A 25,663-nucleotide genomic window follows, 5' to 3' on the forward strand; every position below is an offset into this window, starting at 1 on the left:
TAATTTCTTAACTCCTCAAAGGTAAGGGCTGTGACTTCTCTCTGATTTCAGAGCCTGGTACATAGGAGGGACTCAATTAGTACTTTCTGACTAAATAGAAAAGGGACTCCTGTGTGATATATTCTTTCTCCAGCAATGACTTAGAGCTAATACTTCTGATGGCTAAGGAACTAATCATCGCAGATCAATGGATTAGGCAGAATGATGTAGATTATCTGATTACCTATGTGTAGACTTTCTTTCTACTACCTAATTCTGCATGCTCAATTGTAAAGATAGATTATAACTACTGCCACAGCTGTACTACACTAGGGGGGAGAGAGAGAGAGAGAGAGAGAGAGAGAGAGGGAGAGAGAGAGAGAGAGAGAGAGGGAGAGAGAGAGAGAGAGAGAGAGAGAGAGAGAGAGAGAGACCTTTCATTGTATTTACTCCAAACTGTAATATAAGCCACATGAGACTAGAAGGCCCTCAGTATATAACAGCATCATGGGCTTGTGTAAAGCATTTGATCTGAGACTTAACTGAAAAATAGGACTATTAGTGCTCTGATTGTCACAAGGCTGTGGAGCCAGACTAGACTGAGGTATCTTCAATTCTAAGATCTATGGTTCCATCCATCCATCCATCCATCCATCCATCCATCCATCCACCCACCCACCTACCCACCCACCCACCCATGAATGCTTGAGCTTTCTTACAGCTCTAATACCTACAATTCTACATCTATGAAAGTTGGATTCAAATGAAGTGCAAGAAGTCCCAAACATTCTGAAAGAATTGATACTGTGTCAAAAAGAATGGCTCGAGGGATGTGCAGAATAGCAGGTAACAAACTCATGAATATGAAACGCATTTCTCCAGGTGGTATTTTCTTGGGTATGCTCTTTATGCTTGTGTTTAGTTTCCCTGTCTGAATAGCTTGGGATATTACATTTAACTTAAAAGGGGCCAAACAGGCTGACTGATAAGTAATTTTGAAAGATTTGGAAAATAGGCAGGATGAATAAAATTCTAAATCATATTTGAGAACTGTCTGTCGTGAAAACATGCCAACAATAGTGACATTCTTTCACACTTATGTATTTGTTCTATTTGTTCAGAAAAAAAAGGAGACCAAACATCTAAAGAAACACATAGCTTTGACATGTCAATGACAATTGCAGAGTCTACCTTTGTTTCTGTTGCATGGGTTGTTGCCTCATAGCCATATACTGCATGTCTTCTTGCAGACGATTGAGAGGGGAATCTGGCTTGACACGAATCCCATAGTAATGGTACTTGGAGTTTCCTCTTAATAAAAGAACAACAAACATTAGAGACACAAAAAGTCAGTCAAACCTGTATTAATCATATAGGATGTACAATAACTTCTCGCTTGGAAAAATATATAAAAGCAGCATATTAATGTTATATATTTGTGATGTGTTCTGGATACTTACATATTTTGATGGTGAATACATTTGGGGGATCATAATAAGATTGTAAATCCAGTGGCTCAAGGCCCCAAAAAAAGTCCTTATAAACTTTCTCTTAAATACTGTTAAATAGTCCACTTATTCCATTTAAACTACATTTCATTTTAAAATTTATGTTTTAAATTTAATTTAGAAAGGGTAATAGTGAGAAAAAATTCTGACCAACAAAAATTTATTAAAAGGATAAAGGATTGAGCACTAAAGAATAATTTATAATAAAAAGGTTATACAGAACCAACAGAAAAAAATCTTAATTCTACCTTTCTTAGGTATTAGTAAATTCTACATTTTTCCAAGTTGTATTACTGCAGGGATAATGAAGATAACTTCACTGATGCAAGATGTTGTGGAGAAGTCTATTATATTTAATATTTTGAAGCATAAAAAGAAGCATGCATTGACTCATTTTTCAACATTTTATGGATTTATATTAGTTTTGCAGGCTGAATAAGATGTGTCACAACAGACATGGGGAAATTTCTCTGTGAAAATGGCAAATTTCCACCTGGAATAAAAATGTCATCATTACCCATGCTCAGGAGAAAGACCATATTTGTTATTAGAAATGACAAAGTTTAGTTCTAAATGAAATGGGAAATTCTTGCAAATATAACATTTTAAATATGTGAATTTTTACAAAGAGAAAATAGTTTTTCATAAGCCTATATATAGCAAGACATCAGTACTCTTTCAATTTTTTTCTTTCATTTATAACAAGAAATGCAGGGAGAGTGTGGATTAAATATTTTATATAAAAACAGCACAATGTACAGTTGATGTATTATAGAATTGTACACCTGAAACCTATATAATTTTATTAACCAATCTCACCTCAATGAATTCAATTAAAAAATAAAATAGAAAAATAAGTAAATAAAAGTTGTGGGAGAATTTCAACATGAAATATACAAGACAATGGATATCATTGAATTATGGTTAATTTTTTAAAGTTCAACAATGATAACCAAACAAAACAGAATTTTACATCCAAAATTAAAGAACATATATTAGATGAACCCTAAATATATGAAAAAACATTAAAATCTTGCTATATAAATAATATTGCTAGTTTTAAAAAAATGTAGGGCATCTGAGTACCTATGAAGTTTCTGCAAAATGAACCAGTGTGAAAACCTAATGCCTCTTTAGAAAGCTTTCCACTAGCAGAGATTATCTTATGTCTTCAAAATCCACTACAGAATAGAGCAAAAAACAAAACCAAAAAATACAAACCCAATTAGCAGTGTTCTCTGTACAAAGTGGAGAATGACAAGGAGGTGTGGCAGGGTGAGAAGCAGCAGACATTAACCAGGGGATACAGCCAATGGCAGGGCTACAGCGTGAAATGGTGTCTCTCTTGTGAGACCACAAAGCAGATGAAGTGTCCAGTTTCTTTTTAGTTTCTTACAAATCAGCACTTGTTTGGGTTGGGCAGGGGAGGTGGTTCTTTCCTTTCCATTGGCCACGGGGCAGGTCAGCACATCCCATGGTCTTGGGTTAAACTTAATTTGTAAATGGGGTCTGCAAATGGCACTTTTTCAGCTGCCTTTGTTTAGAAATATGGTGACTTCATTTACTTCTTAGCTAGTTCTAAAACTTGAGAAAATGTCTGGTTATGGTTTGAATGAATTCACCAGTTAATTTTATCGCTGGATAAATACAAGTTCTACATACAGTTTGCTTTAAAAAACTGAGTTAATTTGTGTCATGATTTATATGGATTTTCTTCCTGGTTTAGAGGTAGAAAGTAGAGCTAATTCAGTTTCCCTGGTAGAAAGACTCAGTACTGTGACTCCTACCATTGTCAGTTTTTCTATGTGAGAGGCTCTGCTATCTTCATAACACAGCATTTGTTTAAACTTTCCCCACAGGATTTCTTTTCTCCTTATTCTTCTGGGCTGTGCTTTCCATCCTTAATTATAAATACTATATAACAATTTTAAAAGGAACAGAAGACATAATTGTTACACAGTGAGAACAGGGAAAAAAGAATACCAGAAAGTAAATGCTGCAATATTGCAATATGTACTTATAGAGTATGGATTCTACTCAATCACAAACCCAAACAACCCTAATTTTGTCACTTTCTATTTTAAAGATGTGTTTTAAGATTTGAATGGAGCTTCAAAATAGGATCCATTGAAATCCCTTTCACTAACAAAAGAAGCACAATAGAGCTTTAGAATGTTGAATAAAGCCCAGAGTTTCAAAATATTGGCACAGGATGCTTAACTACTGAGCCATTAGCTAAGAGATAAGAGGTTAGGTCCCAAACAATGATTTCTGGTGGCGGGGGTGGGGGATACTCAAGAAACAAAAGGTTTTTCTCAAGGGACTGAAAACCAGTATACATAGAAGAAAATACACTTATGAGAAAAATAAACCTCCAGCAATCTGAAAGCAACAGAAGTAGTTCACTTGAAATGCAATAGAAAAAAATGATTCACACTTTGCATACATACAAAACTTATAAATCTAATAAAGATGACATACCCCTCTTTTCAGTATAAATTTATAAGGTCAATTACTAAGGCTCTATTTATTTTATGAAGAATATTAATAAAAACCCTTTCTTAGGATACTATGAAACTGTGACTTGAAACTAATTAAAGATAGATCATCTAATGTTATATAGTGTAGCACCTTTATTTTTATACTATTTAATATGAATTTCTGTAAGATTTAGGAAATAAAGAAATCCATATCTTTCTGCCCAGCTACTTAAAATATTTGTGTTATTATAGAAAAGTAAAAATGACCCTGCTTGAGGAAAGCATCTAGGAAGTAGTTTGGAGAAAGGGTTTAAGACATGAAATAACCATTCTGCCTCTAGACTTTTGCAATCCACTGTTCAGCCACCAGTCAGGTTTCCTGCCTGTGATCCACCATCAATTGTCACCAGCCAAAAATTAAACCTGTTTTGTTGCTATTTCTCCTGAAAGGCTAGTCAAGGAGCAATTGCTGACAACAACCAAGGAAACTCGGTACAGTCCCGAACGGGTTTTTCCAACAATTGCAACTAGGTTATCAGTCCCTGGTTTCCTTGGGCAGCCCCTAAATGTGAATTGCTTACTGTATAACCTCACCCTTACAGGTCTGCATCCCAAAACTCTGGATATAGAGCCCAGTAGTAATTAATGGTCCTATAAAAAGTACAATAAAATTTAAAATCTGTGCCATGCAAAAAAAAAAAAATTAAAATGAAGCCCCACAGTTCTAAGTATTATTTCTATCATATTTTGACAAGGAAGTAAACAGAAAAACTAAGAGTCTTCTTCACATTATTGGCTTCCATGCAATAAAACTAAACCATATTTTTTTACTTCAATACATGTATGGTTTCACAATCAAGAATTTAAAAAGGCTAAAATAGATTAATTAGGACCATGTCATTATTCAGGGCTTAAAACACCCATATTTTTCAAGTTCACCAAATGATTTTTAATTGCTCTCCAGAAATGACATGAGAAAAACTCAGCTTGAATTTCTTACTCCAGACATTTCAATGTAATTTTTCAAGAGTCAAGAGAGACAGTTTTCCATTTACTATGTTACTTTATTCATCATCTTTAGTATGGTTATGTTCCAAAAGAGAAGACAGTGGTATATACTAACTTTTAAAGCATCATATGTGAATCTTGCATTAACAGGCTTGTTTGCCACTTCCTATGTGATTGGAGAACCAGCTCTTCTGAAAGCTTTGCTCAGTTGATGTTCAGGATGATGCCTCAGTAGTTTGAAGTATTTATTGAGTAATGACCTTTCCTTTCCCTGTGGGGGTTTATAAACTGAGGTCATTCTATATTTTTTATTTATATTTTGGTATCTGTAATCAAGTACTTTAGCTCAAGCAACATACTGAACGACTGTAGTTTGAAAAAGAGAGGTTAATTTATGATCTTACTTTTCAATACTAACCTAGTTCCCAATCTCCTGGTTCGTAGTCCCATAAAAATGGACCTTATTAATTTTCCAAAAGAAGCAGCATTGACCGGGTCCAGTTTGTGTTCCTGACAGTGTCGCAGGTAGTGGTTGTATAGAGTGCTTCTGGGAAGGCTCACTCCTTCTGCTGTCTCGTAATTGTCCAACAGCCACTGGAGCTAGTGTAAACAAGACAGAGTTAACATGGAGAAACCAGACGATTTACAGGAAGGTCTACAAGACAAAATACAATATCTGAAAGTGCAATATACAGAAATACTTGGATTGTCATCAAACCTTGTAATAGGGTAAACTGTTGTAATTATTCAGAGGCCAGTGTAATCTGACTTTGAAAACTCTCAGAAATGTAAATAGCTGTACATCCCTTATGACCTCAGGCCATCTCCATTCCTACAAACATCCAAACACATGTACAGAGAAAATATTTTTTTCTGTATTGCTATTTTGGAGAAAAACACCACTTCAGGGAATTCTAAGAATCCCATTAACTGGTCTAAAAAATAATTTATAATTGTTACAGAACAAAATATGTTCCAAACCTAGCAGTATGGCACATATGTTGTTACAGTTGGCTTGTTATAACACGTGAACAGCAGGCTTCCTTGTATGAGTTTTTATATTAAGGTTCTATTCATTTAATACAATTCTAATTACTTATCTAATTTACCTACCCAAGGTACTACAATAATGGTATTAACTACTGAGACAGAATTCTATAATCAAAAAGGAAAAAAAGTCAGTCATTTCCTCCCCAGAAGGAAATAAACTCACTAGATTTTGGCTAAAAAGTTGTATGTAAAGAAAAGGAATCATTTAAATTTTTCTACCTTAAAACTATGTTGCTTTTTCATAATTTTGGAAATTTTCATAATGTAGTTGGTAAAGCAATATTTTCTCAGTCAGGGTTCTCATTTTAAAGTTTTATGTTGCCCTGTGTATATTTAAAAACAAATCTTTAAAGTATAGAATGAGCAAGAAAATTTTAGAAAATCTAAGTTAGGTATGTATTATTGAGTTTTAATATTAGAAAAATTAAATGATCAATTTGTTCATTTATTTATTTACAAAAGGAGAACTAAAATAGATTTAAATGACTTTCTTAAGGTCATATATTATCTCAGTACTTGAGTCTGGTTTCCAACATTTCCTGATCACTAACGTACCAGTTGTTATTTCCACAAAGGCAGCTAATATTTCACATTACTTGTCTCATCAAAATTTCCACGCCAATTATAAGAAGTATGCTAAAGAGTTGATATTTTACATGCAATTCAATGGAATATTTCTGTACACAGCCTTAACTATTTACTAGTAGTTTTCTTTTAATATTAATTATATGGCAGTTAAGTACAACATAAAGGCAAACACTTCATGCACTGCCCAAGGATAATTTGATACCTGCCGTAAGATATATTTTTTCCTTGGGTATTGTGTTTAATAAAATGTATTTTGACACTAACATTCAATATCTTTAACATTAAATAATTTAGAACTAAACTATTACTATTTCTTTTATTCTTTTTATAAGGTGTTTTATAAAATATTTATTCACACTTGTGATTTTAACAACCCATAAAATACCATAGAAACTTTTAACCTTTATCTTTAAAAGCTGATTACCCTACTAATGAACTAACATAAATTCCTGTAAGGGTGGAAACCAAGATAATTGCATCTTTCAACCTTTACATTTAACCTATATTAATCAGGGTAGATTAAGGAAAGTGAATAGGTCCTATTTTTCCTAAAGGGAAATACTGATTGACAAAAAAAAAAAAATCTTGCAATCTCCAATTAACATCTAAATGTAACATTTAGCATTCCCCCCGCCCCCCGATGAATTCTTATACATTAGGATTCATTTTAAGTTCAGTTCACTGATGATATACATTTTATAAGTCTTATTCCTACCATAACTTAGATTCACAGTACAGCAAAGTCAAGGGAGAGTGAGAATAAAATAAAGTTTTGCTTTGAGCTCAATATATTTCAGTAGCTAAAAACCAGTAAAAGTCATGAAATAATTATTTGCTAGATTGTGAAAAGTGTATAAAATTAATGTCTAAAGTATTTTATGCACTTTAAATGGAATTTTTTAAAAATGCACATGCTAAAGAACATTATGTGAAAATTGGGAACAATTAACTTAAGAACTTTTCTACATTCAAATTTATGACCTGAAATATCACAATTGAATACAATCTAAACCATTAAAGGCCAATTTATATTAATTACAACAAAGAAGGAGTATAAATAAAGTTTTCAATGAAGAGAATTACAATATTTTAATTTGATTTAGACAGACTATGCATCATTTACCTGTAACATCTTCTCATACAAAAAATTTAGAAATAAAAACATTCAAATAAAAAATTTTATACTAACAGATTGATGTAAAAAGTGAAATTAAAAGTACCATTCTAAAAACATGGAGATAAATGTTATCATCCTTGGCTTTGATTTTCTGAAGGATTAGATTGTTTGGAAAAGAAGCAATAGTCTACTTTTAATCTTATGGTGGCACAAGGGTAAATGATAGAGGGATCAGATATTCTTTCACTCAAATGGTGAGCAGGGAGAAGACCTCTCTCTACCAACAATATTCACACATGCACCCAATGAAGCACACTGGAAAATAAAACAATCCTATATAATAAAAGCGTAGTATGCAAATTGTCCCCTCGAACCGGGAGTTCATCCGGGAGTTTGACCAGGTGTCAGGGCCAGCTGGGGGAAGGGAGGGAGGCCCCGGCCAGCAGCTGGCAGCCGCCAGGGACCCTACCAGTGCACGAATTTCGTGCACTAGGCCTCTAGTCTATATAATAAAAGCCTAAGTGACCATTATGGCAGAACAATCAGAACGACTGGTCGCTATGATGCGCACTGACCACCAGGGGGGCATATCCTCAATGCAGGAGCTGCCCCCTGGTGGTCAGTGCGCTCCCACAAGGGGAGCGCTGCTCAGCCAGAAGCCGGGCTCACGGCTGGTGAGCACAGCAGTGGTGGTGGGAGCCTCTCCCACCTCTGCAGTAGCGCTAAGGAGCAGTGAGCTGAGCAGTAAGGAGCAGCGAGCAGGCAGGCGGTAAGGTGTGAGGGATCCCAGATTGCGAGAGGGATGTCCAACTGCCAGCTTAGGCCTGACCTGCACAGGCTGGGCTGAGGGATTCCCCCCACCCCAGTGGACGAATTTCGTGCACCGGGCCTCTAGTGCATATATAAGTTCCCAAATAAATGTACACATGATTGGTAAATGTACTTAGAATACTGAAGGTAAAATAAGGCCTGTTCCCTTCTACTACTTGTTTCTTACATTCATTCATTCATTTAGCAAATACTTAATGAGCATCTACTATGTACCAGGCACTGTTCTAGACACCAGGCATGTATCAGTGGATAAAACATATAAAATCCTTACACTCTTGGAATTTCCACTTATCAATACATACTTTCTGTTTGTCTATAAGATGCTACTAGTGAAATAAATGTAATTATGCTATTATTGTTAATAGAATAAAACATGGCATTTGGTGTAACTGTACTCAGAGGTGTGACATCATAAAGAGTATAAAACAGACAAGTCAGATAAGCATTTCAACGTGGTTGATAACAACATAATTATAAAAGTAGAGCAGTAGTACTCAAGACTCTCCAGAATATGCTGAAAAAGGGTTACAAAATTGAATACCCCACTCCATCGTCTCATGTGCAGAAAGATGAAAATCAAGTTGGATTTTTCTGAGAAGGCATTATTTCTGATTTAACCCTAATAAGAATTTTCTGAATTAGTATGAATAATCAAGTGCATGAACAGAAAATAGGAAATCTGTTCAGGTCCATATTCCAAAATAGAATGACTACAAACTTTGAGTTAAGAAAGCATGATTAAGATCCTTCTTTAGAAACTGATAAATATGGGACACAAATTATTGACAATTTCTCTTAACATTTTGTCTAATGAAATTGACCCTTTGTAGAAACTGATCAATCAGAGAACTATTACCATAAAAATGAATTCTTGTCTTCTTCAAAGAATCCCACAAACTTCAAATAATTCTATATCCTGTGCAGTGAGACAACTAATAGATTCTATTAACAATATTTCATTTTAAAAATACCTCTCTACTAAAATTTTTCTACACAACTGAAAATCATCAATTAGGTTAACAGAATTTAAAATACCCTTAGCCGGTGGTTTTCAACTAGAATGCATGCAATAGTTTACTCTGGTTGTTAGATAAATCTAACAAGAATTAGGAGCATTACTAACTTTCTAAGAACAGAAAAACAACAGGGTCTTCTGGGCTCAGGGAGAAAGGAAACCAGACTGGTCAGCAGAAACACTGATCCTTTCTCTATTCTTTACAGACCATCTGTAGAATCATTTGATTTCTAAAGACTTGTCTATAAATGTGCTTTGAAATGAATGTAACTGTACCTCAGAAGTGTAATAAAATGAATCAGGACATCTAGAGAAAGATTATTACTGCATTAGCAACATTTACGCCAACTCTTTCTACATACCGAAATGACTCTGGCAGCTGTAAACAGTTTGGAAGATTGTCATGCTCGGTAAATAAAAAGAATGAAGCCAAAGCATAACAACAGTTAACTGTTGTTTATGCAACTTAATTCGCACATTTATTAACACTAAATATTACTTCATAGATACTAGAAGAAAATAATAATTTCAAAGAACCCCAACCTATTTGAAAAGTTTCTAACAAATCAACAAATAAAATTATATAAAAATTCTTATGCCCACATAATTGTTCATGAAAATACTAAGATAAATAATTAAAATTAAAATTAAACATATAACTTACTAAACGATATACCTGAAATGAAAATGAAATGCCAATTGAATATCAAAGCACAACTTAGATTTCTGGACTTTCAAAAAAGATAACTGGAAACATCAGTGGTTTTTTTCCTTGAGTACCTGGATATTTTGACTAAAATCGAACAGTTTCACGTGCCATTTTCAAACCACAAACATCAGTTAGTCACTACCCCCCCCCCCCAAAAAAAAAACAATAACAACATATATTCATAATAACACAATAAATCAGTGTTTACCCACAACCACAGACTCATGCTAACACAAAAAGGACATACTTAAGAAACCTATTAAAAAATGACACATTGCATACAAATTTCAGAAAAGGAAAAAAATTATATTCCTTAAAATATTTCAAAAAGAAGGGTCAAAAGTATGTTATAGTAAAAGTTATAGCTAAAATTTTCACCAAAAATTGCAGGCATTCTCCAAGTCGGCTAAAAGTTTTTATTTGCCATGTTACTTCCTCTTGGAAAAGAAACAAGACAAAATACTTCATCTAAAAACAACTGTGTAAATACATAGCATTTAGTGTTGTGTTGGAATATAAAATTTATATCTTAAAATTCAAATCTTTAAAAAGCATAGTGAAAACATTTTCACAGGTTTCAGGTTTACTGAAAGAATAATGGTATTTCTGAAATTTCCTTTTCTATTATCCAAAGGTTTTAGGTTTACTAAAAGAATAATTATATTTCTAAAATTTCTTTTGGATAATCTAATTTTGGACTTTTCAGTCATGAAATATGAAGAATTTTTTTAAAAAATCATAATAACTTATCTCTAAATTTAAGAATATACATGTTGTCAGTTGGGAGGGAAAACTAATTCTTACTATATTGACACTGATATTAATTTAGCGGAAGATCTATCTAAAACATTTAATTCATAGGTCTATTTACTTACTAGTCAGAAATCCCGGTAACAAAATAATTTTTAATCAGCATTTTCATTGGTTCCCCAAAATTTGAACATTAGATGACAATGTTTATAGTTGCAGAAAACTATCATCACTCCTCTTGCACTTACCAGTGTTGTAGCGCTGCCGCATCAGATAACAGTTAAATGCTTCAAGAAATAGTAACACTATTCCTGTTTTGTCTCAAGTATTAGCAATTTATGGCTTATCTATAGCCTCACTTCTTCTTTTGGCCCAGTTTCATTTTTCTTTAGGTTTTAGTCCCTGAGCTTCTCTAAGCAGCTGCTTCCTGCCCATCTTACATAGTCTCTCTGATAAGCAAGTCATTTTCAAAAAGTTTACCATTGGGTTTGTCATTAATAATCTTTTTTTCCACTTAAAGAATAATACTGGACATACAAGTAGACATAATCGTATCTCTGTCTCAGACAGAGATAGATGCAGATAAACATTTGCTTCATAGTAAATAAATATTAAAACAGAAAAGTTTAAATGTTTAATATTCCCATTAAATTACATTTTACAAATACAATAGCAGCTTGTTATTAACTTGGAAATGTTATATTTGTATCAAAACAGTTCAAAAACCTAGTTAAGCGATATACTTGGGACTCTACTTTTTAGATATTCCACTGTACAAAATAGTCATTAAGTGATACAGAGATCATAGGGGCTGAGAAAGGAAGGTTTAGAAGCAAAATAAATAAGTAAATAAATAAACAAGCATTTAGAAGCAAGCAACACATGCAGAACAAGCAAGAGATTAGTTTACATGAAGAGGCAACTTACATGGCTGTTGAGAAGAGAGCTTCTGTGAGTGGACAGACCGTCAGACTTTTGCAGCGTCTCAATCGCCATTTCAATCTGATAATAGATGTCATTAAAAAAAAGGGCTCAAGACAAGGTAGTAACAAAAGGCTCACCAGAGAATTTTTGATAGACTTTTAAAGTTCAATTTCTCCTTGCATGGTGGCAAATGAATACCTCATCAGAACTGTGTGTCCACCATGTTCCCCTACCCCCAGAGAATAAAATAAATATATGAACACCAATAATAAGCCCGCTTACAAAAGTAAACCTTTTTTTTTTTTTAACATTCTCTAATTATAATCAGAATGGAGACCAGAGGAGCAGAAACCCCAATGGATTTTTCCAGTGATGAGAAAACATTCTTGACTTGCATAAATCAAGATGTGGGATTGGAAGCACCCTTTCTAAATTGTCTCCCACCTGAAGTGTATTTAATTTCTGTTCTGTTCTCTCATAAAAGAAAAATTATGGTGCAGATTTTGTTTAACATGCATTAGTATTTTAATGCAAATGTGTGAAGACACCTTCATTAATGTTCAAAAACTACTAAATCTATCCACCCCTCTCTTAACCCTGTATTAAAATTTGGAAGTGGAGGGTCATTAGTATGAACAAACATTAAGATGTAATCAGGGTGCCTACATTATGCTTTAGGATGTGGTGGTGAGGAAGAGCTATTAGAAATGACAGAAGAAAAGGAACATAGAAGAGAAAAATAATTCAGAGCCAAGAAAGAAAAGGGACAACCACAGAAGGTTTTATTCCATGTAATCTCAGCACACGAGCAATCTAACACCTAATTAAGTAGCAGGTGTCAATGATATGACATGTGCTCCCAATAACCTCATACTTAAAAATATCTATCCATCAGCTCCTACTATACATAAAGCATGTACTATAATTTGGTTCTGAACACTCTGTATTTGGTTATGAGGTTATGTTAATGATATTAACTAAAGTTAAATAAAAATCACATTATATTATTTAGGAGAGAAAATCCGTATCATTATTTTTATTTTTACCATCTGATCAAATAAACAATTCAATATAAGTAGTTATAAAAATATTTTATGCTTTAAAGTAAAGATAACTTATTTATATTTCCATTGGTTATGGAAATAAATGATGCCTTGAAATGTTAATAAACTTCCAACTCCCACCACAAAAAAAAGAGAAAGGATGGCAATATCCATATCAAAGTATTTTTTTCAAATTTCAAATTTCTTTGTGGTGGAATACTTTGTACACAGACACTCAGTCTCAAATATACATAATTTTCTCCTAAACATGAGACTTAATCATTTTAATTTAATTTTATATTATTTTCAAAGTGACTGGTTCTTCTTCTTCTTACCTAAAGTTAATGAAATGTAATATTGAGGGAGAATGCTAGGTTAGAAATTATAGAAAAAGTATTCTTAAAATACTTTTATTAATTCATAAGATATAATACTATATCTTATTCTATTGTTAACATTTTTTAGATCACAAGATTAAGTAAACTGGCTTCTAAAACATTTCTCTCTGCCAAATGGGATGTTAATGCAGTTTATCATTAATACTTAAGAATAACCTAAAGAAAGTGATATTGCGCAAGTGAAACGATACAATACAGAAGGAGTAACAGAAATTTAATGAGTAAACAAACATTTCACTGAAATGTTATACTGTAAAATTATAAAGGATCTCTTAAAAGGCATCAATAAATGCTCTTCTTTTAAAAGAGAAAACATTTTTTAAAAGCTGAAATAACTTTCAATCACTTCTAGGAAGCATTTGCCCAAAACTTTAATTTGCCAAACTACTTACAGTTTCATGAGAGTTTAAGGGAGAAAATCTTGAGGTTAGATTTTAGTGTACTAAATAAAAATAATATGATCTGTATCGTATAATTTTATACATTTAGATGAAAGGTCAAAACTATCAGAAATATAATAACTGAGCAACAATGAGGGAGAAATCCCTGTCTGGGTTTATTAATCAGTAATTTAAAATTGGATAAAAGAGCACTTATTTTTCTGAAGAAAAGAAGTTAGATCTGCTTCTATTGCTAAGTTGCTACTCTACAGCGGTCTCAGACTTCCACACTCCTAGAGGGCCAGGTTATTAGGAGGTGTCCCTCTCATTTCAGGTCAGCTTTTGAAGAGCTTTGGAGGAGTCATAAAGTCCAGAAAATACCTTGGTTCAAACTGTGCTCCCTAGAGATATGCCGACTTTCTAGAATTATTTGGACCTTGAGAATTTTGGTTCCTTGTATCCCTTTATAATACAGATTTAAAAATGGATTCTTTCTGCCGTGGCTCAGTGGTTGAGCATAGACTTATGAACTAGGAGGTCACGGCTGGGCACATGCCTGGGTTGTGGGCTCAGTCCCCAATGTGGGGTGTGCAGGAGCAGCCGATCAATGATTCTTTCTGATCATTGATGTTTCTACCTCTCCCTTTTCTCCCTCTCTGAAATCAATAAAAAAGTATTTTTTAAAAATGGACTATTTCTTTTGGCTGTAGAAATATTCTGCCCTAACTGACTTAGGCCAATGCTGAGTTTGGAGAGGCAAGGAACAGGAGGAGGAAACATGGAAAGATAGGACAAGCAAGAAATAAAGGTGCACTGAAGCAGAGGACCCATTGGAACCCATTTGGAAGCTCACAGGATCCAAATACCCATGAGTTCTCTGAGGCATTAATTAGTCCCAAAAAGGCCAGAACATTTAGTGACCACCTAGCTAAGATAAGAATTTCTGAAAAGCGTACAAAAATACTTAACATGTATTTATCATATTTATTAAATTAAAACATGGAAGATAATTATTATCTCATGAAAGGATCATAACCCTGATCCATTTTTAAAAAAGATTTATTACACAGTGACTGTGTACCCATCATATATAACACAGTGTGCAGGGAATGGGATAAAAAATTCACAACCCAAGGATATTATAATCTGGCAAGAGATACAGGGTATGGCATATGTATGTACAAATGTATAATTAAACAAACAAAGCCATATGTGTCAAAAATAAAAGAGTAGTTCAGACATGTAGAAGAAAATGAAAACTTCTTTATTCATTAACTTTTGAGGGAGTCTTAGTCTGCTTCTGAGGATGTGATAGAAACTATGACCCCTCTACTTAGAAAAATGTGTAAGAACAGTCTACAAAATTTTAGATTCATTTTCTTAGAGTTTATAGACTCCCCAAATTCAGAACTCAATGCTTTAAAAGATGGAGAACTTTCAGAAGTGGGGGATAGGGCACTGTAGAAAGGAAGAATGGACTCAATACAGCTGGGAGGCAGGAAACACAGTTTGGAAAATGTCAAGGAGTCTAGTTTGTAGGGTGTGATATATGGGAGTGGTGAGAATTGAGGCTGAAATAACAGATTGGAACTAGTTATTGGTATGTAGGAGTCAGGAATGAAGAAATTTCATTAAGGTTTTAAAGGAAGCATGGGATGTGCGAAAATGTCCATCCTATATAATAAAAGACTAATATGCAAATCGACTGAACAGCAGAACAACTGGTCGCTATGATGCACACTGACCACCAGGGGGCAGATGCTCAATGCAGGAGCTGCCACCTGGTGGTCAGTGCACTCCCACAGGGGGAACACCGCTCATCCAGAAGCCGGGCTCATGGCTGGCGAGCGCCTCCACGGTGGCAGGAGCCTCTCCCGCCTCCGCTGCAGCGCCGAGGATGTCGGTCTGACGGCTTAAGTGAGCCGTAAGTCGGACAACCCCCGAGGGCTCCTGGACTGCAAGAGGGTGCAGGCTGGGCTGAGGAACCCCCACCCCCGCCACTGAGTGCACGAATTCCGTGCACCAGGCCTCTAGATTTCCGATAAAGTCAGGAGGGTTTTATTAGGTATAAGAGACCACGCTCTGCCAGTTGAAAGGTTAAAATGTATAAGTCTGAAATGTACCCAATAAATGTTTGAATAGAATCTTTCAGAGGACAAGAGTATGAGAAGAGATTAACATCCATAGGAATGTGTTACGGAAAGTGAAGGCAAAAGAGAAGTTAGAGGAACAACGTAAAATCAGGGAAGAAGAGTAAAAATGAGGCAAATATTTGACATACAGTTATGGAGGATTAATCAGCTGTAATATTCCAAATGTTCATCATGATATTCTCATATATCCTCTAAGGAAATGTTTCTAATCTCAACAAATATATTATATCACCTTAGTTTCATATAATAAAAATGATTAAATTACTAGATTATCAGCTAGTTAGAATTTAAAAGTGATTCAAATTCAAGAAATATGTAGGGTTGTTGTTGTTTTTTCCACAATAAAAATAACTCCCCCCACCCCAGTATAAAACAACTTATGGTGCTTGCTACAGTAATGGGAACTTCATCAGACTAGTAGAGTTTCATGAGATTTCATTCCATTTCAATGAACATAAAACCCCATTTGTATACAAGGTGCAGTGTTAGCTCTGTGTGTGAGTGTGAATGTGGAGAAAGAGATATAGAGATTGAGAGAGATGGAGAAACAGAGGGAGGGAGTGAGGGGAGGAGGAAGACAGAAATGTTTGCAAAGATATTTAAAACAGCCCTGTCAACCAGATTACAACACATCACCGCCTAAGTGGTAAGAGGGACACAGTGTATCTATGCATATATAAGGAACGTCTCTTTCACTTTCTCTCCCCTAAATGATTAAAGGGAAGCAGAATGAATTAAATAATTAAGTATTACTAGAATACATAGGGAGGAAAGTAGAGGAGAATTACTTCTTGCTGGTATGGTGAAAGAGAGAGCACGGGTAAGTAAGGCGGTTCTTTAGCACAGGACTGACAATGCCTGGCATTCCAATAGGGGCCCGCTGGTGAACATTTTAGGCAGAATAAAGAAAGGCACAGAGATAAGATGGCAGGATGTAAATTCAAGGAAGAGTAAAATTGGCTGAAGTTCCTTTAGGGATAGGTAAGTTAGACAAAACAAAACTTTAAAACAATTAACTTCAATTAAAAAGTAAAGTTTTGTGTGTGTGTGTGTGTTTTTTTTTAAGGGAATAAAACACTGTTGGAAAGCTTTTAGAAAGGGAAAAAATCTGATATGATAGCACTTTATATATTGATGTGGGGAGGGTAAGAATCTAGAGACAGGAAAACCACTTTGGAAGCTATGGTAAAGGTAGCAGTGAAAAGAAGAAGTGAATAAAAATATATTTTTGAATTACAGATTTAAAGGTGGGAAATTTGAGGCAGAAAACTTGGCAGTGCCTTATTTTTACTTGAAATGAACACAAGAATCTTTATTCCATTACTGTGCGATTATAACATTTCAAATACACCTATCAAACACATTGACATGAATAGATTCTAAAATGTTTTCCTGTTCATTTCTCTGCTGCATGATTTTTATTCTAAGAATACTGATCATTCTGTTATTGAAATTTCAACTCTCCTGCAAACTATTATAATCAGATTAGCAGGAGGCCCTGTGACAATCTGAAAGACTAATTTGAGGCCTCAGTGATATCTGTCTTGCTGAGTGTTGCTCCATTTTCCCTATCTATCTATCTATCTATCTATCTATCTATCTATCTATCTATCTATCTAATCTTTTCCTTAGATTCTTTTTCATTTTTTTAAAACATCCTTTTGCCCTTTTCTATTTAATAGTACATTTTATATGACTAAAGGATTCATGGTTATTTTTTTACAATTAAAAAGTTGGCATGGTAAATAAATATTTTCCATTTTCTGTTTAAACTAATTAAGCTTTAGACTATGATTATATCTTGGGTTATTTTTTTTTAAAGTCAATTCTTTGAACTAAGCTATAGCATTCAGTTGTATCTCTTACTAAATAATCATCTTAAGACTGAGTTGCCAAAGATATATACATCCTCTCCACGATTATCTCATGCGAGGATAAATTGCGCTTGGGAGTTTAGACAGGTTCATGATGATCCTGCACTATTGCCTCATAATCAGATAAGAAGCTGTGGCAACTTCTCTGAAATCTAATGGCGGGATGCTCCATTTGAGATGACATGTTTAGCCTGAAAAAATAAGCGTACAGAGCACTGAGATTATTGGAGTGGGTGGGACTTAGCAATTTCCTATGTGAAAGAGCAAGTAAGAAACATAACCATTCCAGCCACTACGGGCACGTGACTGCTTAGACCGGAATGGCTCAGTAGTTGGAGCACTGTCTCATGCACCACAGGGTTGTGGGATCAATTCCTGGTCAGAACACATACCCAGGTTGGGGGTTCAATTCCTGTTCAGGGCATGTGTGGGAGGCAACTGATGGATGTTTCTCTCTCACATTAATGTCTGTCTGTCTGTCTCTTTCCCTCTCCCTTCCTGTCTCTCTAAATCAATGAAAAACATATCCTCAAGTGAGGGTTAAAAAATAATTGGTCCTTTCTGGAAGATCCTTAGGAACACATTTATGTAAATATATGCAGCGGCCCAAACAGAATATCATATATGTGGACAATTAGCAGTTTATCTTAATGTAAATACTGACCAGTCACTCCATTACATGCTAATAAGACAGAAGGAAAAGAACAATTATATCATTTTATTCATTGTCTTTATAGGTCAAGGAATATTTCTCTTGACTCTGAAATGGCTCTTTAATCTTTTTTAAATACTAAAGGTCAAGATTGATGTATTCAACTACCATTATAATTAAAATTGGTTTCATGGTAAAAACAATTTCCGTTCTAGAACTATTAAAGCGATTTAAAAATAGAAGTAATGCTATATGCTTGGTGCTTTATAAAGCCTTTCTCATTTGATTTGCACAGCAACTTTGTAAAATAGGAAAGGCAAACAATATGATTTCCTTTCCACAGGTTGGAAAAGTGAGGCTCTCTGAAATTGAGGGACTTTCTTTAGATCACATAGGTATTAACTATGAGATTGGAATCCAATATTTATTTCTCTAAATTCAACATCATTTTCATTTTATACAAATATAACATGAGTGTAAATCAAGTGGAAATACCGCACATAGTTTTAATAAAACTATCTTCTGAAGAGTGGCTTGTAAAATTAATACTTGCTAAATGATTTACTACTAACAAACAAGATTTACTTTCTAATAGGAAAGGGTTTAAATAGGATTGATAAGCATAATTTTAAAATGATTTCAAAGTGATCAAGTTACAAGGCAACAAAATGACTTGAATGGATAGTTAAATTTTAATCATCATAAAAATAGTTATCCTTAATGTATAATGCTGCATTTTTTTTATTAATATAGGTTACTCTGTTAACCTGACCAGTTACCACTTTGAGAAACAGCATTTTTTTTTTTTCCTGCTGAAGGAGCAGCTTTGGAGAAATCAATGAAGAAAATACATTTAAGACTGAAAATTTCCTTTTGGGTAATTTCTCACCTAAATGCTAAGACTTTACATTTACTTTGCATCTGAGATCTCAAGTCAGACAGAAATATTTCTATTTGGCAGCTTCTGTTCAGAAAGGGTATCTGTGATTGCTGACATGAGCCTGCAGTCACTACCCTTCTTCCTGTTACAAATGGCAGCCTCCCCTGGGAAGTATATGTGTGTGTATGGGGGGCGGGGGGGGGGGGGAAGAGAAGGGGGGAGAATTCTACAGGAAGTACTTCAACCAGGAGCACCAAAGCAAAGAGCACTTTCACTTTGCATTTAGTCTGTATAATCACTGTAACGCAGGTTTTTTCAAAGTTTGGTCCTAGAAAGTTGTTAGAATCATCTGGCACTTGTTACGAATGCAAAACAACAACAAAGCAATGGAGAGTCTGCAGCCAGGTCTCTCCAATATGTATTGCAAATGCTTTGATCACCTCTTTAATTTGTCCAGGGCATTCCTTTCAGAATGAAAAGTACAACCTATTTGTGAATTATGAAATCAATTATGTGGGTCCTGACAAACATGTTTTAAAAATTAAAGATGTCAAACGGAGAAGAAAATAATCAGAGGTCCATCCACACACTATGGATAAAGTATTGTTTCATGGAACCTTGGTTTCAATCATCTGTATATGAATGTACATGTGCATATACATAGTCACATACCAGTATATATATAAATATGTACTCATGAATGTATGCATGCATATATGTATACGAACACTGGGTCACAATGTAAAGATATTTCTCATTGTAGGTTGTGGCCCCCAAACTTTGAATGCTCTGCATTAAGGAATTTAGTTCCCTTATAGTCATTGGAACCCTTCTTTGAAGGACTGTAGGTGTCTCTTGGGCACAGGCGTCCTGGTAATGTAGATAGAACTGCCCCCACTGAAAGCTAAGGCTCTGAATATCACTCTGTTCTTTAATTTGTATATTCAAATAATATACAAATACACCTTACTCCACAGCAATGTTTAAAGAAGCTTAACTGAGAGATTCAGGATAGATTGTTATTCTAACTCTTAAAATAATTAGAAATTCCCAGAAAACACACCCAGCCAGTTTTGCTTTTCATCTCAGCTTGAACCAGAAATTAGCTAAAGATAAAATCTTAATCTTCCTAAGCATTTGTAGTTTTAGATCTTGCAAATGTTTAACTATATGAAATCTTTCTTAGTAATTGATGATCTTATGACATCTAGAGAATAATTTTAAATTATTATTCTTTCAACCTGAAGTTTTGGCAATTTTGTACCACCTGAAATGATCCTAAAATATTTATGGGAAAAATATTTGGATAAGAAACTAGCATAAATTGAACATGTTCTGAGAACATTTGTTTTAAGTTAGTGTACTGAACCCAAGGCTTGTTTTGGGCTTCCTCTGATCATTCTGTAGAGCCCCAATCCCTCACTCTCATCAGGACCCTATGAGACTGACCTTATCAGTGCCTGATAATAAAACTATTTTCTGACACATCAATTGCATAAGCACTCAGGACTAGATTAACCCTCAGGAACCTGCTGGGTTAGGATTAAGTGATGGGATTTAAGGCCGAGCTTACATTTCCAAATGTAAGATTTTTATTTTATTAATTTGATTTTTATCATTGACACTATTACATATGTCCCCATTCCCCCCAGTCCCTACTCCCTCCTCCCTCTGGCCATCACCATATGGGTTATGCTTATATGTTTTTTGGTTAATCCCTTCACCTTCTTCCATCTAGTCTCTCCCCTTCCCACTGAGAGCTGCCAGTCTGTTCCATGTTTCCATGCTTCTGTTTCTATTTTGTTAGTAAATTCATTTTATTCATTAAATTCCACATATAAGTGAGATCACATGCTATTTTTCTTTCTCTGACGGGCTTATTTTACTCAGCACAATACTCTCCAGGTCCATCCGTGTTGTCTGCCTTTTGCAGATTATCCTGAATACTAAGATCATTTTCACGCTGTACTTAAATCTATATAATCACTAAACAGAAGTTTTAACAAAGTGTGATCCTGGACCAGCATTAGGAGAATAATCTGGGCATTTGTAAGAAATGCAAATCTTGGGCTCTTCCCCACACTGAGGAAAAAAAAAAAAAAGCTCCTCAGCTGGGGTCAGGGATGTGTTTAACCAATGCTCCAGAGAATGCATACTCAAGTATGAGCACCACGGCACTAAAACAGGATAAAATTGTTTTTCTTTGCTGAGGTCAGACTGCAATTACTACTTTAAGGAAAGTAAGCTGGGAGGTAATGAATAATCCTACAATGGTTCTAGCTAACATTATTAAAAGGGCAATGTTGAAGTCTATGCACTATTTAGATTTTTGCTTTTCTTTCATCCTCTTACTACTCAATCCTACCCAATTTTTAGACAATTTTCCAATTTGTTTTTAGCAACAAAATAAGAATATAAGCACAATTTTGGTGAATCTAAAATTAATCAATTTCAACTTATTAAAATTTGTGATTTAAAAAATAATGTGTTGATGGAGAGGATGAAATTAACCACTTAAAAGAAGTTTGGGGCTACTTGTGAATTTCCAATTTTGCCTTGAAGGATTAGGTACCTTTTGCTGCTGAAACTAGCTCCATTTCCCATATTATAAACCTTTATAATCTTAGAAGCACAAGGCCTTGTCAGAGTGATTGCTCAGTAAATGTTTGAGAGAGTGAATAACTAAAGAAAATAATACAGACTCTAAGTACATGAATACAAATACAAAACATTCACTTTCCAAAATATTAAATTAGAATGTTTCTAAAAATCTTTACCAAGTGTAATGCCAGTTTTCATTCTTTAAACTTTCAAAAGTCTAACATATACTATATTCCTATATGCATTTGGCCAATTTGTGGCCTTTTAATTTATTATTGGTCTATATTCAACTATTACTGTGCCTAGACAATTCTGTTTTAATTATTATAACCTTCCATTATTTTCCTTCTTACAGAATTTTCTACACTATTCTTGTATGTTTACTTGTATCAACAGCCTTTCCTCTGAAAGAAAATAATCTATTGGTATTTTGATTGGGATCATACTGAAATATATTTAATTTAATTTAGGGAAATTCAAGTTGTTCAATACTAAAACTTCCCTTTCAAATATAAAAGCTTCTTTTTGTTCCCCTGAGGATTTTTAAAGTTTTTATTTAGCATCTGAATTTTACACATATATTATTAGTTTATTGCCTGGTATATTTTAATTGTTTTTTTAAATGAGATCTTTGCTTCCATTATATTTTCTAACTACTGCTGTTTATATATGGAGAAGCTATTGATTTCTTTGTATATTATCTTATACTCAGTCACCTTATTAACTTTTCTTTTTGCTATAGCTTTTCGTTTGATTCTCCACTTTTATCAGGTGAACAATCGTATCATTTGCAAATTCTAACCTACCTACCTCCTCCCTATTTTTATATTATATTTCTTCTCTTATTTGAATGTATCCTATAATTTTGAAAACAGTTTCTTTCTTATAAGGTAGATGCAAAAGTTACTAAAATTTATAGTAAGTGAATTTAAAATAAATGTGTAAAATTATTTCTAACAGTCTGAAGTTAGATTACAGAACTCTTAGTCCATGGAATTTATAGACACCTAGAGCTATAATCAAACATAATAGCTAGATTTTAAAAGAAACCAGATTAATTCTGTGACCAATAAATACAACTCCATTAATGTACACTGAGAAAGTGGTAATCATGCTTTTGGGGTATGAACTGATAAACATGGGGACATACAGATTCCTCTCATTTGAGAATTGATCATTGAACACAGGCATTGTGTTGTATTTCCACTCATTAAATTAAATGATATGGGCCAGTGGAAGAGGCAGTATTAAAATTTTATGGATCTAATATTGACTCACGTATTTCACAGACCAGTGTATTTTAATTTGCCACCAATACATTTCATATTTTATCTGGATTACCTGGTTTCCATGAGTGAAACATTAGTGATTCTTTGCCTTTAAAATTTATAGTAATTTCAAACAAGTAAATTATATGAAATTTGATTTCTAAATGTAAGGATCAAGCAAAAGTTATACCAGAGGTCATCTGAAACATAACTTACTCCCATATGTACAAGTAGAATTCATAAACATCATTAGCCTTTCCTAATCTAGATTTCACATGAAATAGAATCTAGTCATTTGTAGCATGTGTTCTGAAATGTTTTTTTCAGTGTGAAATAGATAAAAATTAAAATTACTCATTATATTTTGCTTTAGAAATTCAGGGGAATCCATCAGCTATGCTCAGGAGAGGCGGAGGCCCCTGTCATTCTGTTTGTCTTAACCTTCTAGTTTATCAAGATTTCCAGGAGTGGAATGTCTTACAGCTTTAACCGTAAAATTACTGCCTCTAGATCTTATCAGCTTCAAGGCCAGAGCAGTGTGAACTGACTGACAGCTAAATGGAATATAGATGAAGTGATTGAGACTACAAGTCACTCAAAGTCCCATTTTATTAAGTGCTTTAAAAATGAGGTCCCAGAACCTTCAGTCAATTTAGTTTTTAGTGCAGGAAGCAGAAGAGTCGTGGTATTCTGTCTGAGGAGTTTCATTTGAGGGCTCACATTGGCTGAAGGAAAACGGGACACAGGAAAACAGAAAAATAGAACTGATTTATACATAATTTACGCACTCTTCTAAAATTAAATTAAAAATTATTTCTAAGCATATCGTTACATATGATAATTAGAAGTTTTTATCTCATGTGACTATATTGCTTTTCTATCTCTATATAGCTATCCTATCTAATAAAAGAGTAATATGCAAATTGACCATCACTCCAACACACAAGATGGCTGCCCCCATGTGGTCAAAGATTACTGCCCCCATGTGGACATAAGATGGCCACCACAAGATGGCCAGCAGGAGAGGGCAGTTGGGAGGGACCAGGCCTGCAAGGAAGGGCAGTTGTGGGCGATCAGGCCAGCAGGGGAGGGCAGTTAGGAGGGACCAGGCCTGCAGGGTAGGGCAGTTAGGGGCAAACAGGTTTGCAGGGGAGTAGTTAGGTATCAATCAGGCTGGCAGGGGAGAGGTTAGGGGGTGATCAGGCTGGCAGGCAGAAGCGGTTAGGGGCAATCAGGAAGGCAGGCAGGCGAGCAGTTGGGAGCCAGCAGTCCTGGATTGTGAGAGGGATTTCCAACTTCCCGTTTAGGCCCGATCCTGGTAGGGGTCCCAGATTGGAGAGGGTGCAGGCTTGGCTGAGGGACACATCCCCCCCGTGCACGAATTTCGTGCACCAGGTCTCTAGTAATCAATAATCCAACATTATTTTCACTTTTTTCCCTTTGGTAAGATAGACGGGCAGCTCAGCTCCTTCTAACAATCATTTCCTATAAATATAAGGAAGCCCTTCAAGTACCGTTATGAAAAAAAAGGTCTGAGATATACTGCTAGGTAAAAAAAAAGAGAGAGAGAGATGCAGTATTTTTATCATCATTTAGATTTAAAAAATGGTAATGAGAGAGGGAGAGAAAGGCATTCTACTTGTATATTCATAGAATATCCCTAGAATGACACTAAAAAGAACTTGATAACAGTGGTTGCCTTTAAGGAAAAGAACTGAAGAAGAGGGTTGAGAAGGAGACTACATTATGCATTTTCTTATATTTTTTGAATTGTGCAATTTAAGAATGTATAATTCATAGAAATAAATTAACTAAAATACTAAAACAAAACAAGTGGCAACAGGGACCTGAAAAGGAATAAGAAGGCAAAGTCATTTTCTGAGGCGTTATACATATTCATCTAAGAAGATGAATTTTTTTTCTGAGAAGAAAAAAAATTCCCTACACTAAGTTCATAAACACATAAACCCAAGGATAAAGAAATAAAAGCATCTATAATTTTTAAATGAATTCTTAACTTTCTATAAATTGTAAAAGGTAGGCCAAACTTTTACTTATATAGTAACAGATGGTCATTCAAATTTTCCCCCAAGTAATTGAAAGAAATGACAATATTTTATATTAATCAGAAGAGGGAGAGATATGAACAATTTTAGTTTCAACATATTTTCCTTGTGCCCCTTGGTGGAATCTAATTTTAGCAAAAGACACTTAACACATATAATTACTAAATGAATATACAGGAAGATGTAAAACTTAGCTTTCATATCACAGTCTCAACAGTGATTAATGTAATCTTATTTAACTAACAAGAAGAAAAAACCTCCATAAATAAGCATCTAATTATAAGAATACAAATGTTATTTTATGGAGTAGTGAGTAAATGTAGTTCCTTAAAGCAAATTGATAATTACTGAATAGTGTGGTGTAAGATAAACTGTTTTAATAAGCACAA

The 25,663-nt window shown here is 34.4% G+C and overlaps 1 protein-coding gene across 13 annotated transcripts in view; it reads right to left on the bottom strand.

Moving 5' to 3' along the window:
- The window catches only part of RFX3 (regulatory factor X3), a 291,507-nt gene that overhangs the window by 63,430 nt on the left and 202,414 nt on the right, over nucleotides 1–25,663 (bottom strand). For 12 of the 13 annotated variants that reach the window (XM_079790204.1, XM_079790195.1, XM_079790206.1 and 9 more), the window contains 3 exons: nucleotides 11,963–12,037; nucleotides 5,394–5,575; nucleotides 1,171–1,290 (listed from right to left, as the gene is read on the bottom strand). In XM_079790204.1, the coding sequence (XP_079646330.1) occupies nucleotides 1,171–1,290; nucleotides 5,394–5,575; nucleotides 11,963–12,037 (377 nt within the window). The remainder of the gene's footprint in view (nucleotides 1–1,170; nucleotides 1,291–5,393; nucleotides 5,576–11,962; nucleotides 12,038–25,663) is intronic. The other variant, XM_079790196.1, reaches the window with a different exon arrangement.

This window comes from Cnephaeus nilssonii, assembly GCF_951640355.1.
Source record: "Cnephaeus nilssonii genome assembly, chromosome: 14".
NCBI classification, from domain to species: Eukaryota; Metazoa; Chordata; class Mammalia; order Chiroptera; family Vespertilionidae; genus Cnephaeus; species Cnephaeus nilssonii.